Genomic DNA, 17,428 nt, shown 5'->3' with positions numbered 1-17,428 from the left:
TTTGTAACAAATTATGCTTTTTTTCCCCAGTGAAAGCAAAACAGTATTGCACAATTTTATTTTTCAGAGTTCTGGTGCTGTGTGCTTAATCATGCGGAGGCAGATCATTTTTTACACTGATAATTTAATTTACATTCTAATTATAAGTGTGTAAAATGATGGCTATGCAAAGTCTAGATTACATCCATTCAACCTTGCTGTCAATGGGGTACATTACTATAAATGGTCAGTGGCAGCAGAGTCTTTGCTCAAGGGTGAGTGATTGTCATTACACCAATCACAGGTGTTCTAACCTCTCAAATCTTCAAGACTACAAACATCCAAAACCTGACTCTCCAGGAAGCGCAAGCACTTTTCAAAAACAAATGAAAGTTATGTTTGTAATTGAAATAGAAACTCAGCAAAACCTGTCCCTGTGATAATCCGATAGGTATTTAACTTCACCTAGTGCTTCATAAATGGTTTGTCCAACATCTAGGTACTCCAATTATTACACCTCAGTCGATACTCAGTTAACCGACCTCTGAAGGATGTTAGCCAATAAGATAGTTCAGTCGGTTGAACAGTCATTGCTGCAATCTGTGCGTGATCTCTAGGTTGCAGGCTCGAATCCCGGCAAGTCCAACTCAGCCCTTCATCCTTTCGAGGTCGTCAAAGGAGTACCGACTTTGGTTTGGTGATAATTGTGATAAATATGAATTTAGCAAGGAGTCATTGCCTCTCTGCATTGTTGTATCATAGCATTGGCACACCATTAGGTAGTAATAGCTCCAGAAAATGAGGACTTTCATTAAACAGACAATTCTGCTATCGAACCTCAAAACACACAATACAATTCATGTTTGCTTTACTATGTAATTGGCTAGATTTTTGTGATTTATACATTGAAATATATACATGAGAGATCAAATGGCCAGACCTTAGAGAAATAATGGAAGGTGTATTCTATCACAATGCAGAAAGCTGCCGTACGGTAATGATTTCCATACAGATTGTGCATGCGTCGGCTGGATGTCACATACATTTTACTCTTGCAAAGGAGAAAAGTCATTTTTACTCTCAAAGTTTAAAAACAGGGAGTAAAATACTCCGACCTCAAAATCTTATCTGGAGCACTGGTGTCAGGCATAAGCGAGTCAAAGGCGGAAGACTGCCAAGCCCCACTCGTCAGCAACAATCCTTCCGTGTCCATCCTCGATGACAAGAAAATCATCGCCCCGTTATCAAACACAGTGGTCGCCGGAGCCAATGACACAACCGTCGACGATGGAACCGTAGATGGAAGAGCATCCATCGACGACGGGACCCCCGTCGACGAGGACGTCGTCAGAACTGCCACCTGCGGTGTAGATATCCCAGGCGACCCGGCCTGCTTGGCAGCGCTGGACCGGTGCTTAGAGGACTCCCTGCTAGAGGACGAACTGTGATGGTCCCCTGAAGAGGAGCGCTTAGACGATGAGTCGTTCTTGGCCTTCTCCTGCGACGCCAACTTCACAGGCCTACTACCAGACCCTCGGGAATGGTCCGACCGACCATGCTTGGATGAAGAAGCACCCTTCGACAGTGGCTTACTACCGCTCTTTGCCACCTCTGACACAGGAGCAGGACAATGTTTCTTAGCCTGAGGCTCGGCCGACGCCACCCAGCGATGATCTGCCGACTGCACAGGCCGCTCAGAGGACAGGCTCCAGACCGACCCCACCTCTGAGGCCGGGTAGGTGCCCTCATTAAGCCAACAAACCAACCGCATATTGCGGTCCTCAAGCGTCTTTTGCGAAAAACCTCTACAAATCTCGCAAGAGTCTGCTGAGTGATGGGGGTAAAGGCAGTAGAGGCAATCCATATGTCTGTCACCCTCATACACCTTCAACCCACAAGTCGCACAGAACCGGAACAGAGACTTCTTCGGAGCCCCAGAAGCGATCTCAATACACAAATAGCACACGCAAAAACACAAGGAACACGAGGGGATTCCAACAGTTGGAGAAGGTTGAAATCTGAATGGAAGCCGCGGGGGCGGGCTATTTATAGCCTATGTCCTATTGGTGGGGACTAAAGCGCCCAAAAAGGACGACTAAAGTGTCAAAGTTTTCCATAGGAAAACGCTAGGTTAAAGTGACCGAGGTTCCCCGCCTGGCGACAGGGAATATTCACAGCATGTGAATCCATGAAAGATCCAATGCTGGAGAAATAGCTATTTGGTGATATAGGGAAAATGGCAGAGAGGACTAGAAGATTATTCAAGGTTACATGTGCTGTAGCTAAAAAGTGTATATTCCAAAACTGGAAAAGCTCATATGCACCACATACAGACCACTTTCTTCTAAACTCACTTTTATAAACGAATGTGAGGAACAGTATGGGACAAATAGGCCGAAAGACATTTGGACTCTGTTTAGAATATATCGATCTGTTGGATATGCTATCAGATGAAGATAGCCCCACGAGAACATAATTTGGTCTTGTTAAATTGGAAAGCCGTGATATGTACAAGAAATACCCATCTGTATTGTATACTGGTTACTATTGAATATGTATTGTAGCTGTGACGTGATGCACAATCAATAAAGTTTTTTTTTAAAAAGATACCATTTGAATTACCAATCAGGGCTCAGGTCAATGAAAGCAGACGTTGAAGGTATCTTAAAAACCTAAAATAAAATTCCAAGAACGTGTTCCAGACATGCAGGTTTATAATACAAATAACCAAACAAACTTTGGGTTGCAGCATTATAAATATATCAAGCTCACCTCAAGCTCCTGACACTGACTGGAGGACTCAAGTGCTTTCTGGGACAGCTCCTGCAGCTGGAGTTGAGTGGTTTCAAGACTTGTACGTCGATCATTTTGCTGAGATTCGAGAATTTTAATCTGCTTCGTTAGAGATCTGATTATTTGTTTTCTCTGGTGTAGTTCATCTAAAGAAAATATTAACCTGTGAGGTAAACAGCTGTTGTGCAGTCTCTACAACAGAGGACTCATCCACACAATGGTATGGAAAGTAATGAGAAACAACCCAATGAACACAGCTGGCATAAGTATTCTTATAGCAACTACAGAATTGTTGGGAACAGACTGGTGCTTTTGCTTCCTCACACTGCAAGACGAAGGGAGGGAATAGAGGATGCAGACTCAGGCACCAATTTCAGGTATGGAGGTTGGATTGTGTGATGTACAATATCAAGCCAGCGAGGACACGGCTGAGGCTCCACCCAATTAAGCAAGATTTGTGTCCCCATTCCCTTCCTAATCTGAATCTCCTGCGTGTAACCCTCTGTAGTCGCCCTCTCCAGGTGTACCTTTAATAGTTTATCCTTCTAACTGTATGATTCTATTGTACCCTATTACTGTAAAATGCACTTGCTGTATGATATGGCATTTATAACGCGCCTATACACAAGTGTTTCAAGGCGCAACGAGGCAAGGGAGGGGGAACAGAGGGAAGACAGACGGCGATCCTACTAGGCCAGGTGTCATTCAGATTGCGAAGTGCATGGGCAGGGGACGGAGGAGATGTGCGCGGGTGAAAGTGGAGGGGACAGTGCAGTACATGGGATAAGTAAAAGTACGGCCAACAGGTGGCAAGTGAAAGGGTAAGTGCAGACGTCCATTGTCAAGTGCTAGAAGTGGGACCGTAGGGATACAGAAAACAGTCACCAAGTGCGGGTGTTGGCAGGAAGGCAGTGCAGGAGTGCGACTGGCGGGGGAGTGGACTTGGGCCCGAGATCAGAAGGTGGCCAGGTAACAAGTGCAGTGTCAGCGTCAGTTTCAGTGTCAGCCAGGAAATCAGCAAGGGAGGAGGAGGAGAAAAAGCAGACGCAAAGAGAAAGGTTTTGAGGTGCTTCCGGAACCGAAGATGATGCTCCTAAAGTTTCAGGGAGGCTGTTCCAGAGGGAGGCCCCAACCGAAGAAAGAGATCTACCACCAACTCGTTGTTGCTTGGAGAAGTGACTGACCCTGAGGGAGTTGGAGGCAGAGGAGTGAAGAGCTCGAGAAGGAAGACATTTAGGAAGAGAGAGTTGAAGGTATTGAGGCCCCAGGCCCCAGAAGGCCTTGGGGACTATGCAGAGGGTTTTGATCTTAATCCTCGCAGCACTGTCACTTTAGCCCTAGGTTTTACGGTACATAAAACCCAGCACATAGATAACACATACTTGAAGAATATCCAATTAACTGGCAAAAAGTAAGAGCGGGCCTGTGAAAATGTTGCATAAAATTAAAAATGTTTCATCCGAGTGAACATAGCCGGCAAAGTACATTAAAAAAAATCATGCTAATGGAGCGTGGAGACACAGGAGACATGAAACACTTGTGTACAGGTGCGTTATAAATGACTTATCATATAATGTTTTAGGACTATCAGAAGATCAACGCGGAAAACTTATCAATAACTGCAATTCCCAGCACCCAAGTGTTATCATAAAACCTGGGATCACAAAGGTCTGATGGGTGCCAAGAAGAGCTGGAATAAACCTTTAGGCACAAATAGACTTGGCGTCTTAGATTATTTCCCCTACCACTTGGCTTTGGGTGCAGCCACTGGTTTGGGCTGGGGGGGGGGGGGGGAGGTTGAGGGGACTACGCTGATCGCCATGTAAAAACCTTCCCTGCTCAGCCACTCCCATGCTGGTGTGTCTGTCTCAAGAGCCGAGGTTTCCTGCTAATAAATCACAACATTTTGGAGGCCTCAGACTATGGGCACCCATAAGCATAACCTATTGCAACACCAGAACCTGGGGCCGCGTTAATAATGCAGCAGTGTTTTTTCATTTGGTGTCGGCACTGGCCTGGTTCACACTGCACCACTTATATTGTGGGAGAGGTTTCAATCTATTAAACACGTCAATTGAACTCTGGCCCCTGAAATAAGTCCCCCCCTGGAGGTGGGAAGGAAAGGGAAACGTGGAGGGATATCATTCATGCACATTCCGATTCTATTAGAAGTGTTAAAATGAAGATTATCAACACAAGAGAAACTCCCGATATGGCTATGAAGAAAGATCAGCAATTAAGGACCACACAATAAGGAAAGCAAAATACCTTTAATATGCAGGTGTTCAGGGCACGTGGATTAGACATTTTACAGAGAAAAATATTTAAGTTTAGATTTTGTTCTTGCACAGCAAATTTCAGTCTCAGCCCCAGGCTCCCTATGGACCAGTCGGGGTAGCCTGGTAAGTTTTGGCAGAGTACAGGATTTCAAACTTTAATTTAAACTCTCCAGTTTGAAACAAATAAAATATCACTCACAAATCTGCTCCATTGGAGACACGGAATGGTATCCGGTTAATTTTTCAAAAACATTTTCGAAATACCATTTTGTCGAAAACAAAAATGCAGAAAAGAATTAGCTAATTTTTTTTTTTGTTTCGTTATTTTAAAAAAAAGTGTCAATAAAAAGAAACAGGGGTTTGGGGGGAACCCCCCCATTTCAAAAATAACATTTAAAAAAAACATTCGAAAAAATGTTTCAGAAATTTTGTCTCGAGAAAATGGCAATTCGAAAATATGGCATTCGAAAATGTCACTATAAACTGCAAGGAATGGATCCTTTGTGTGAAGCTTCATTTTTTTGTTGACTTTCAATGTTCTAAACCAAAAATCTACCCCCATCTTAAATTGACCAAACGTTATTACGATATTACTGCAAAATGCACAGACGTATTTAAAAAATAACAATTTAAACAGCAAGAGGAAATCAATTGTGAAGATACCATGACATGACGGTTTTGAACGTTTAGTTTAGGTTAATTTGAGTAACACTTGCTACATAACGTAATCATTTTCGTTTAGAATATACATCTGTCTAGCATGTACAATGCAGCAAGAGACACCTACATCCACACTCCAATGTATGCAGAGAAGAAAAAATAAATAAAAATAAATAAACACTGGAAGTAGCTTTCTGTGGTTTTCCTTTGGATCAGCATCTGCCCATTCACCTGACAAAGGCCTAAGAAGTTCCCACACAGAGCAGATACCACCTTTTTAATCCCCATGGAATGGCAAGATTTCTAAAGACTGAACCAGCTATTCTGTTCCACGAAAGGCAAGCATAATCTGTTGAAATCGAGGACAACGATGTCTGCAAATAAAGGGGCTCCCTGTTGCCTCCCTGCAATGAAAAAAGGACAAAATAATGGCCACCCAGGGAAGGGCCTTGAGTGGATGGAACAGAGGGCAGGGATTTTGCGAGTATTCTTGCCCGCTGTTCCAGCCACCCGATAGGCCGAGCACCCTTTCCCGGCTGTGAATGTTATCTAGAACATGTTTTCATCTCATAAGAGAATCAGAAAATTGGGAGTTCAGGCTCCAACTGCAGTAGAAGCCCACATTCTTTGTTCTCACAGCTTCAAGCTAGCCAGTCAACCAGAAGGCCTGGAATGGAGGATCCAACCTCCAGAAATGGCTACATTCCAAGCTTCCCTTTGTGAGGCCTACCCACTGGGCAGGAGTAACTGACCAGCGGTGTCCCATGAAACCCATTTGAGGCTGCCCTTTTTAGCGCAAGCACAAGTTATACTAGCATTAGAGTCCCCACTGATGGTATGGGGCTTTATTGTGGGCTAGGTGGTCTTTTCCCGGGTTAGAGGTCCTTGCCTTAGGCTCAGGACCACTACATTGGGCAGCAGTCTACCACACAATCGAGCCCACAGGCACAGTCTGCAATGCTTTATTATATACCAGTTCTATAATTCACCAAATACCTTAATATTGAACCAATAAACTACAAATGCCAACATGGTGCATCTACTATGCTTTAGAGCACTGAAACGCTGAGATTACGCCAGAGCATCGGCACAGGTGTACAGGCCTAAAAACTGTTTTTGGCAAAGCATTTTAACATTGCCAACTTTTGGCTTTTCCTGAAGGACATATTCATTTGAAGAAGGACTTAAGAACTGAAATATTGGTATTTTGACGAATCTCACTTATTTGTCACTCCTCCCAGACGGGAGCAACCCCGTTTAAGGCTGGGGAGGTGAGCCCTCCAAGCAAGACCCTCCCTATGGGTCTGGGAAAGAGGGATCACACTGGGAGTGACTCCCATTTGGGGACAAGGACTCCCATTCCTGTAAGGATCTACCTGTCCAGAACACATTGTCTGCCTGTCAAGAAGTCTGGCATCCTGAATGGAAACAACGTGGAGTCGAGAGAGCGAGAGACAGTGAAGTGACCATCTCGCCACTACACGGAAGCTGTGGTGGTCATGAGTCCCGTTAACAGACGCCAAGAGCAAACTACAGCGGATACTCGATCTCCGCATCAGAAGTGCATCAGCTGCCGAGCAAGGCAAACAAACGCTCCCAAAGAGGTAAGCCCACTGAGAGGGGAGAACAGTTGTATTTGAGGCTGGGAAAGCCAAAAAGGTTACAGGAACCATCAAAACCTGAAGGCTGGAAAGGGGATACGGGCACACGCCCAACCGAAGCCCCACTAAAGTAATCTTATCAAAGGGCCAAAGTGCTTTGGTAAGCCCTGAGAAACCAAAAGACTGACAGTCGAGGTTGGGGAAGCCAAAAGAATTACAGGAGCTAGGAAAACCTGAATGCTGCATTAGGGCAGACGCCCAAACGACGCCGCGCTACAACAAGCGTATTAGAGAACCAAAGGGCTTCGGGGAGTCCTAGAAATGCAAAACATATCGAGCAAGACTGGGAGCAGAGAAGACCTGGAGGCTTCACGTGCTCCAACCTAAAACAGAAACATTATCAAACACCAAGTCATTGCATTAAGGAGACTCTTTTTCCATGTAAAGAAGGGAATCTGGCAAAGTGTATAAAGACTTTAGATTAACTATTCAGAACCGGCTGAGAGGCTAGAAGACCACATTGTGAGAAATTGGCAAACCTTTAAAAAACTTGTTTGGAAAGAGATCATGGTAGTTGGGCCACGCAAAATCCTAGGATAGAGGCCCATGCTGTGGTCTATATTTTGGTTACGGTTTTCTAAGTGGTATGGCCAGATAGTCGTTAGGGTTTGGACTAAGAATGATTTCTTTTAGACATTTGACTATCACAATTTTGATAGGTAGGGAATTTCCCTCTTAGCGGTAGGGATAGGTAGGCGTTCTTATTATTTAAATAAACACCCTTGAACATGTCACATCTTAGTCAAACTCCTCTTTCTAGTTTGCCAGCGTACACTTTTTAGTAAATTGCAATTGTTTATTTATACAGCGCTTACACACAGGTGGAGTGCTTCAAAGCGCTTCAAGGCGGAATGGGAAAACTAGCATACAAGGCCTGACACCATTTCTCCTAGTGCAAGAGCATGAAGTGTTACAGTTGCGAACAAGTTAGGGAGGGGGGGGACAAAACAAAAAAAAAAGGGGGGCAGGACAGACAAACGTACTAATCCTAGTACATTTAGGTCTGCGTACAGACGGAGGTGTGATGAAGGGGGGGCTGGGAGGGAGGAACAAACGTGTCCAGTCCAGCAGGGCCTTGGGTTAAGTGCAAAGAGGTTGCCCCGCTCATGGAGCGTAGGCTGAAAGTGCAGTAATGTTGAACATAGTTCAGCAGCCCGGAGGCAAGTGCAAAAGACCTGCGGTGGAACTTGGGACCTGTAAGGCTCTGGAGGTGAACAAGGAACCAGTCAGGAAAAACTGAACAGAGTTAGGGAGGAGAAGGAGGAAAAAGGGTGGAGAGAGAAAGAACGGAGGTTAGCAGGGGAGAGGGAGAGAGAAGAGGAAGGTCTTGAGGAGTTTCCAGAACTTAGGTTGCTCTGGCTCAAGACAGAGAGAGGCAGGGAGGCTGTTCCAGAGGGAGGCACCTGGAGAAGATAAAGATCTACCCCCAAATCTCTGTTTGTGAAAGCGGCATACCTGCAGAGAGTTGGAAGACGAGCGGATGACTCTCGACCTCGAGGGAGAGGATTTAGGAAAAAGAGCGTTGTAGATAGTGCGGGCCCCAGAAAGCCTTGTGGGTTATTATGCAGAGGGTCTTTAACTTGAGCCTTGCAGTCATGGATAGAGTGAGGAGGGATTTCAGCGCTGGAGAGATGCGGTCCCTGGGCTTGAGGCCAAGGATAAGTCTTGCGGTTCTGTTCTGGATGAGTTGTAGAGGACGGAGAGTAGAATTAGAAAGATTGACGAAGAGGATGTTGCAATAGTCCAGCCTAGAGAGAACTAGGGCTCTCGAGGTGGTGAGCCTCTGGGGGAAAGTGAGAAAAGGTAGAATACCTCTTGGCTTTCATAGACCGGACTTGTCTGAAGACCTCATCAGGTGTTTTTAGGGCGAGAGAGAAGAGAAGAGGGGGAAGGGTGGGGGTGGACGAAGGGGGGGGGCCCCAAGGAGAGTTGGTGCATGAGGGAGAGCGGAAGAGAGGACAGAATGTCCTGTGTGTTGGTGGTGAAATGTGGGGCCAGGGCAGAGCAAAGGGCCTGGGTGGGTGCAGTAGAGGATGTGGCTGCAGTAGGGTTGGCCAGTTCCTTGCATACTTTGAAAAGTTTGGCCGTGTTGTTAGATGCCCCAGAGACGCCGGCTTGAATGTAGACTCTTTTCTTGGAGCGGATGCAGGGTCTATATTGCCTTTGAAAAAGGTGGCAGGCCAGTTTGTCAGAGGGTGCACCTGAAGATCCTCATTTTCGTTCTGCTGCTATGCACTTGCGTTTAAGGGCAGCCAGCAGTCGCACCAAGAGTTGCACTTTTTGGCAGGTTTCAGTCGGACCCTCATGACAGGGGCAAGAATGTCAAAAGTGTTGGAGATGGAACAGTGAAAGTTAGAGAGGGCTGTATCAGGGTGGGAGTCAGCCGCAGGAGTAGAAAGAGGAGAGTAGGTGGAGGCAAAAGCAGTCACTGACCCTCTTTTCATGGGTCGCGGGTGTAGGGTGTGCCATCGCTAAAGGAGAAGAGAGAGAATGATCAGTCCATGAGAGTGAGGTACTGAGAGGAATAGAGTGCGATGTTTGCGGAAATGAGAGCATCCAACAAGGTGTGGCCAGCAGTGTCTGTGGACAGAGGGTAGAATGGAAAGAGAAAGAGAAAGGGAAAGGGAGTCACACAGGTTGCGGAAAGGTCCTGAAGAGTCTGGAGAGTCAAGATGGATGTGAAGATCACCCTGCAGGAGGAGTTGGAAAGTGTAGGGGAGAGAAGAGGCCAGGTCAGCCCATTCCGAGAGGAATAGGGTGGACTAGCCCGGTGGCCGATAGAAGGTGGCCAGAGTAAGAAAGGCGAGGGAGAGAGCCTGCAGACCAGGCACTCAAGGAGGAGTAGACCTGAGTGAGTATAATGGAAACAGATCCACTCAGCAAAGATTAAGGCTACTCCACCTCCTGGGCTGTTGGGCCTGGGCACAGTGGGGATCTTCTATAGCTGTCAGGGAGACGTGTGTCAAAACTTATGACAGAGCGGTCCTTAAACCATGTCTCATTAAGAGCAAGAACATCAATGTTCAGGAGTTCAAGGAAGTGGCAGATGTCAGAGGAGTGCTTGACAGTAGAGCAAGAGTTTAGTGTGGCAACATGGAGCAGGTTTTCACTTTTGAAGCATATACTAAGGGGTGGGAGGGTGCAGGGGACAGAGGTTCCTCCCCCACCCCCTGTTATTGGCAAGAGTACCTGAAAGAGGCAGGAGGAGGCAAAGAGGACAAGAGTGTCAGTGAGAAGGGTGCAGGCATGGGAGCCAGGATAGTGGAAGATGGCAAGGGAGCCAGTGTGGGTGGGGCTGCAGAAGGCAAGGTAGCTCTAGATGCGGCAGCAGTGGGTGGCCAGGGCAGCAGGGTGGAAGAGGCTGACATGGTTGTCAGTGTAGTGCGAGTTGGCAAGGGAGCCTGTACAGTTGAAAACGACAAAGGGAATTGTGAGGGAAGTGGTGAGGTTGGTACGAGGCAAGGTACCCAAGGTGGGCATAATTGGTAAGGGAGCCTGGGCAGCCGAAGAAGTAGGTGGCAAGAGAGCCCGTGAGGAGAAAAGAGGAAAGTTGATAAGGCGAGGAAGGAGCCTATCAAAAAGTAAGAGGTTGGGTTGAGGCCCTTGTACCAGGATGGTACCATTTTGATAGACATTTATGATGGCCCTGGAGGTGGAAAAGGAGGCAGAAAGGGCCTCACAGCAGGTGCCACCATATATGTGTGAGTAAGAGTAAGGAGAGAGCAGAGCGGCCGTATGGCGAGTCCATAGGTCGGGAGAAGGAACGAAAAAGAGGATGACGGTGAGAGTCTCTCTGGCAGAAGCACTGATGTAGGCGTCAGTGATAGGAAGACCTGAGTTGGAGGCCAGAATGTCTTTCTTCAGTTTCTTCCTGCCAGACTTAGTGAGAGGTGAAAGCTAGGAGATGGAGAAGCAGTTAGAGAAGATGGCTGGGGCGGGGGGGGTGAGATAGAAAGTGCCATAGTGAGGGGTACAGAATCTGGTACACTTAACCAGGCAGAGCAGTTGGGGTACGAGGGAGGAGGTAGGCAGGCAAGAGGGAGCAAGCGCACAGGGAGACACAAACAAGATAGGGAAGAAACAATGGGAAATTAACAGGGTGAAGGAACAGATAGCAGACCAGACCATAGGGCAGAGTGGGTAACCAGTCAGCACATTTCCATGAAAAGCAGGATGCAAAAACAGCTAAATTCGATTTTTGAAACAGCAGCAAAACCAATGCAGGATGAGACAACAACCTCTTGAAAGACGCCTGTGGCAAAGTGCTGTAGCGGATTCAACAGTGCATTTATTGGATGCACCCAAATATGCAAATGCATACACCAAAAGGACTAGGGAATGCTGCATAGGAATTAACCAACCCTCACCCCACCCTCCAAAGAAAATTAAGAGAAGACCACTTTCATTGATTTCTCTGAAAAGCAGTTCCCTTTTGGAACCTCAAACGAATGCCTGCACTATTGTGGGTGTGCATACAGACCATCTTATTCAAGTACTGTTCTCGTGCCATAATTTAGCATCTGGAGCATTGATAATAAGGGGTCACATTTGTCTTCTAACACTTACTTTCTAACCTGCCACACCTCTGCTCCAAAGCTAAGACACGCTGCCGATCATCCTCCCAGGCCAGGAACTGCTGCTGATGAACTGCTACCATGTCATTGAGCTCCTTGTCCCGATCTTTCAGCTCCACAATCAAGAGCTGCAGCTCCTTCCGCTGTTTCTGGATAGTAGAATTTTCCAGGTCTGTACCAAGATCCTGGAAAGCATAATAAAGGAAATAAAACATTGATCAAATTACACATGAATGCACTGAAGTGTTTGTGCAAGTTAAAATAAATTTTAGAGCAAAAGATGAAGGCATAAAATAAACGGATGACAGAAAGCCTCTCCAAAAGAGCAAGAGAGAAATATTTAAAGTGCTTGATTTTGGATTGCATATTTTGCTTGCTGCCATGTTCAAGAGGATGCCCTTGGCAAAAGTTGAAAAATGTGCACGTGCCATGGAAGGTTTCATGCAACACAACAGCTTCCAGTTTCTTTTCAATACAGTTTATTGTGAATATTAAAACACAAAGGATTCTGAGAAATTGCAAGGAACACAGCAGGCTACAGATTGTGTACTGAAATCTTCCGAGTGTCATGTTCTAAGGCACAAGAACCTGTGATATGTTATCAACAGAAGAACCCAGCCAAAATACTAAATTCTCGCAACTCGTAAGTTTAAATTGAACTGGATTTCTTAACATGTCCTTACAATTTGGATACCATGTCTCAAGAAAATGTGTTCCAATTTAAATGGGTTTGAAACCCTTGGAATATCCACATTTCTAGGCTTAACCTGGCTCAGAAATGCACAATAACAAAAACAAGAGGAGAACATTCAAAGGCGTTTTCGTCGAATACAAGCAAGTTCAGAAGGAAAATCTGGGATAATGGCTGGTCTTGGGCTCGCGCCTTCAGAGTGACTCGTCATAATTCACCAAACTGCAGGCTGCTCATGAAAAGAAAAGGTCAAGAGAGGTTATTGATTTTCAAGTAATCAGAAGAAACCTTCCATGGACAGGTCATTCATATTGGAAAGGAGGTGGTGCTGAAAAGCAGACTTTCAGCTAATCAAGATAAAAACAGGTAAGACCAATATTAGGATACAGGTGCAAAATTGCCTGAAGTGCTAGTAGTCAGTTTTAGGCATCCCATGCTTGCCTCAAATAAGTCGAAATTATCCAACCCACCTTCAGAGAGTCTGCACTCAATAAGTAAAGTAAAGTAGAGCTGGGCGGCACTGAGCAAAACTAGCATCCTGTAGAAGGGGTTTTCAAAGTGTGTCTCCTAATGGATGTGTAAACTGGATGTTAGGGAGAATTCTCATTTATGTGCCAATTCCCTTGAAACCTTAAAGAACCCCAGCTCTTTTGCTGGATTTATGACTTTTTAATTTGAACTCTGGAGCAAGTGAGACCTTTTTCTCACTCTCATGCATTTGGATTCTGTATTTCCTTGTTTTTGGAGTCTGGCAAACTCCATAGGCATCTACTTTTTGTATGGTGATGCACAGCACCTCCAGTGCAGTGTGTCACAGAGAAATCCTTTAGATTTCCCTGAAGGTTTAAATACCTTTTCTTGGGTGAACTACTAGTACCAAGAATAGTATAGTAAAGTGAAATTGACTTTACTTACCTTTTTCCTATGTAGGTCCAGCACACCCCATCCTATGTGGAGTGCTGGGGGGTTAATTAGTAGCCCCTTTTCGTACTTACTCATGTACATTTTTTTATCCTACTCCCACTACTTTTAATGGCTGGTGGCAGTGGTTTAGTTTTCCTACCATTGTGCTCGTCTACCGCAGGCTGAATCCTGACCATTGTGTCAAAATGGCTCTGATCATCTTTTTTCGCCATTTCTTGTTAATGAGGTCTTTCTTGGGTTTTACTCTGTGCGCCAAACCAGGTTTAACCCGTTTGTTAGTTTTGCCTTTGGCGGGCTTCAGTACTGAAACCTGCCTCTGGCTCCAACGTGTCTGGCAGGTCAGGAAAAGAGGGAGAGAGGTGCGCAAATCTCCCTGTCCTTAGTCTCCTTGGTTACATGAATGCACCCAGTGCTGATTGGCTGGTTGACTGTCCTTGCAGGACAGCCACTGACAGCTAGGCTGTGCATGAATGGGAGAAACCTGCATAAAAGGCTTCTCAGACTGAAGACAGTCGACCACTGAACAAAACATCCGATGAAGGAATCTTAAAGAGAAGCTTGATGCATCCTCCTGGACCGTTGAACTGCCCAGTGAAGCCCTGCTGCTGTGCTGAAACCTTTTCCAAATCGACTAGAGAAGCTCCGGAGAGGAAAACTTCTTCTCTGGGGTTGGTGGGACCAACTAACCCCAAGACGAACTTTGCTGGAAGACATTCCCCAACTGTACATGCAGTTCTTTGCTGCTGCTGGAACCGAGTGCCAGGTGTCGAGAAATACATAGTCAAGTGCATCATCTTTAAACCGGACCGAAGCTCCAGGAACATCCAGAGGACCCTCTCGAAGCAGGACGACCCAAGCTGGAGTCACCTCACCAGAGTGATGCACTCAAGGAATGAAGGAAGCCCATCCAGTGTCCAAGATCCGCGGTGGTGCTATATGCCCGTAGCTGAAACTGCAAAGTGCTGCTGAACTGAAAAGAGCCTTCGGACTGCCGTCAGACGTCTGCCCTCGTGTCCCCACGAATGAGGCCCAGGAACTCAAAGATCTGCAACCAGGACAGAAGCCAGCTGGATCCTAGTCTTCTAACCTAAGTTACTGCTCTGACTAAGGGGTACTTACGTCTTTGACTATCTTGCATTATCTCACTTGAGACTTGCAGTAGCTGCTTTTCCTAGAATTGATTTCAGCTCTACATTTCACAAGCCTAACAGCTTGTGGCCCAACAGTGATTTTCTACAAACTCTCTAACTTTGTGCTCGACTTTTGTGCGATCTAAGAAGTGCCTCAGCTCCACAGACATTGTTCAAATTGACTTTGGCTGTCCTGGCTCCCTGCAGACTATTGACTCGGATTCCAACTGTCCCTCATAGGTGGTACATTGGTTTGCTGGGAAAGTTTTTATCTAGACTACATTGGGAGATTGAATAGTGCTCACATGCTCTGAGAATCTGTTAACCTTTTTCCTTCCTTAATTTTTCCCCTTGTCCACAACCTCAGGATTTTACCAAGCACAAACGTGATATATAAATGCCAATACTGTCCTAGTAATTGTAGTCACCTCAGTGTGTAGGAAGTGTGTATGAAGCATTCCTAAAAAGATTATCTACTTGCCTATCTTGATTCTGAGAAAGTGTTTTGAAGTATATTTTTATTGTTGCACATTGCCCTTTTTAAAGAATGCTTATTTAAAACTGACTGTTAAATAAATTAATTATTTTAATAGAAAACCAATGTAAGTGTTATTTGGATACTTGTAATTGTGGATTTCCATGCTACAGCTCACATTTATCCAGCTTGAGATAAGTCTGGCTGCTGTAGGCTCCCACAGGGTTACGGCATACAGTCTTGCCCAACACTGGATAGAGTAATAGAAAGGGAGTTAGATCTTCAGCAGTCAGATATAGTTGGCAAAATGTGTCAACTGAATTTCCTGCCCAGAGCAAAGTCTTCGCTCTCATAGGAAGGGTATTCAATCTAGCCTTGTTACCAATATCCTTTGGTTCGGTTTAGTAGCCCTCGTCAGGTAATTTTGTGTGCAAGCTGATGACATTATAGCATGAATAAGGGATAAAGAATAAGACTCGGACACAGTGGCATTGTGGTGATGGTTAAAGACTTTTATTTAAGCAATCTGCCCCGAGGCGCAGGGGCATTACTGAACCAGTAATGCCCCTGCGGCAAGGGACATATTGCTATTAGTACCCGGGCCCGCAAGATCGGGGTACTAAAAGCCTTCTTTTCTGTTCCGAAACGCTACACCGTTTCAGAACAGAAAAGAAAAAACAGAGTCTGTTTTCCCTTTCCGACACGCTGGGAACAGAAGTGTTCCCAACGCGTTCACTCCCGAAAACGCAGAAATAGGAAGGTAAGTAGGGTTGTGAGGGCGGGGAGGGGATTATGTGCAGGGGAAAGGGGAGGGGGAAAAAAACGAAAACTTACCTGAATCCCAAAGGAAGCTTCCAGCCGTGTGGAGGCTCGGAGCGGGGATGGCCCCTCTTCGAGCCTCCTCATTGGCTGAGGGGCTGCCACGCCAGAGCCAATCAGAATGTTTCTTACATTCTAGTGTGACTCTTGCTGGGTACTAATGATAAAAATTAAAGAGGGTTAGGGAAATCCTACCTGTCCCTAACTCTAGGAGGGGGGTTCCCTGCCTCAACAAAACTAAGGAACGTCCGTGTCAGAATGTTCATAAATAAGTTCTCCATCCTGTGCCCAAAATCCTAACCTGATCCTCGCACACTAAACTCAATATAACATGCAGGGGAACATGTCTTTCAGCCGATCACCTCCAGCTCCTTTCCAACATTAAGTTCCAAAGTGTAAAAGAAACCAACAAAGAACTAACAGTTAAAGGGGTTCTTCCCTTCCCCTGGATTTCTCCATGTGTGCAATGTTCTTCACTTTTACATTACCATACTCCACAATCTCAAGGGGGATGACTCTTCCCCAGAGTTTCCTCTGGTTTACGAGTTTCCTCCGGTTTATGCAGTTAATCGACTCAAGATATAGGATTTCTCTCTTGATCTCCTTTTTGGTTATACCATTCCCAAGGGGTATGACCCTTCCCTTGAGATTTTCATAGTTACACAATTCACAGGCCAAGGAGCATGTCTCTGCCGCTGGGCTTTCTCAGCATGCTTCTGCCCCTGGCCCTTCCTAGCTGTTCCACAGTTTACAGGTTTCAGAGCTCCACAATTCACAGGCTCAAGGGGTATGCCCCTTCTCCCGAGCTTTCTTGACTTTACCACAGTTCACAGACTTCACCTGCAAAAGGGGAAGAAGACTCCCTTCCCCTAGAGTTTCCACATTTGGGAACTGCTTTCCCCCTTTTCCAAGTTCAGCAATCTTGATTGTGTGCAGGTCCCAGATCGCTGTACGCCTGGTTTACTCTCCTGCCAGGACTTTATTTTGTCACTTAGGTGCTGGCCCCAGACACGCACTTCTCAGTAATCACCTTCTCTTTTATATAGTTCCAAGATTCTTTAATTATACTTCATATATTGGGTCAGCAAGCCCTCTTTATTTGTCTTGGTCTTGTCGCTCAATCGCCCTGGTGTCCCAGCTCTCTTGCTTGGGCTTAACAGGTTCATCAACGGTATGCAGCAAGTGCCGCAAGGTCCCAAACGCGCTCTCTGGACTCGCCGGTCTCCATCGACTGCTTTGACGTCCTTAGCGTCTCACCATGCTTGCCGGCTGGAAGGGTGTCCCGTCTGCTCTCAGTTTCCCGCTTTGCCTCCTCCATCTGACAGCTCCTGCTGTCTATGGCACAAGCACGGCGAACCTTCGGCTTCCAGACTTCCCAGGACGGCACCTACAGCAGCTTCTCTGGTCCAAACTGCAGCCTGCTCTCCTCCAGTGTCCCAACCG

At 46.0% G+C, this 17,428-nt stretch overlaps 1 protein-coding gene across 3 annotated transcripts in view; it reads right to left on the bottom strand.

The window, feature by feature from the left end:
• Positions 1 to 17,428, bottom strand: part of CCDC62 (coiled-coil domain containing 62) — a 498,667-nt gene that overhangs the window by 443,346 nt on the left and 37,893 nt on the right. For all 3 annotated transcript variants that reach the window (XM_069619632.1, XM_069619633.1, XM_069619634.1), the window contains 2 exons: positions 11,939 to 12,131; positions 2,752 to 2,918 (listed from right to left, as the gene is read on the bottom strand). In XM_069619632.1, coding sequence (XP_069475733.1) covers positions 2,752 to 2,918; positions 11,939 to 12,131 — 360 coding nt within the window. The remainder of the gene's footprint in view (positions 1 to 2,751; positions 2,919 to 11,938; positions 12,132 to 17,428) is intronic.

Source organism: Ambystoma mexicanum, chromosome 10 (genome assembly GCF_040938575.1).
Source record: "Ambystoma mexicanum isolate Mex_15411 chromosome 10, UKY_AmexF1_1, whole genome shotgun sequence".
Taxonomy (NCBI): Eukaryota; Metazoa; Chordata; class Amphibia; order Caudata; family Ambystomatidae; genus Ambystoma; species Ambystoma mexicanum.
Note: the sequence above shows the minus strand (reverse complement) of the source record. Positions and strands in the feature narration are given on the sequence as shown.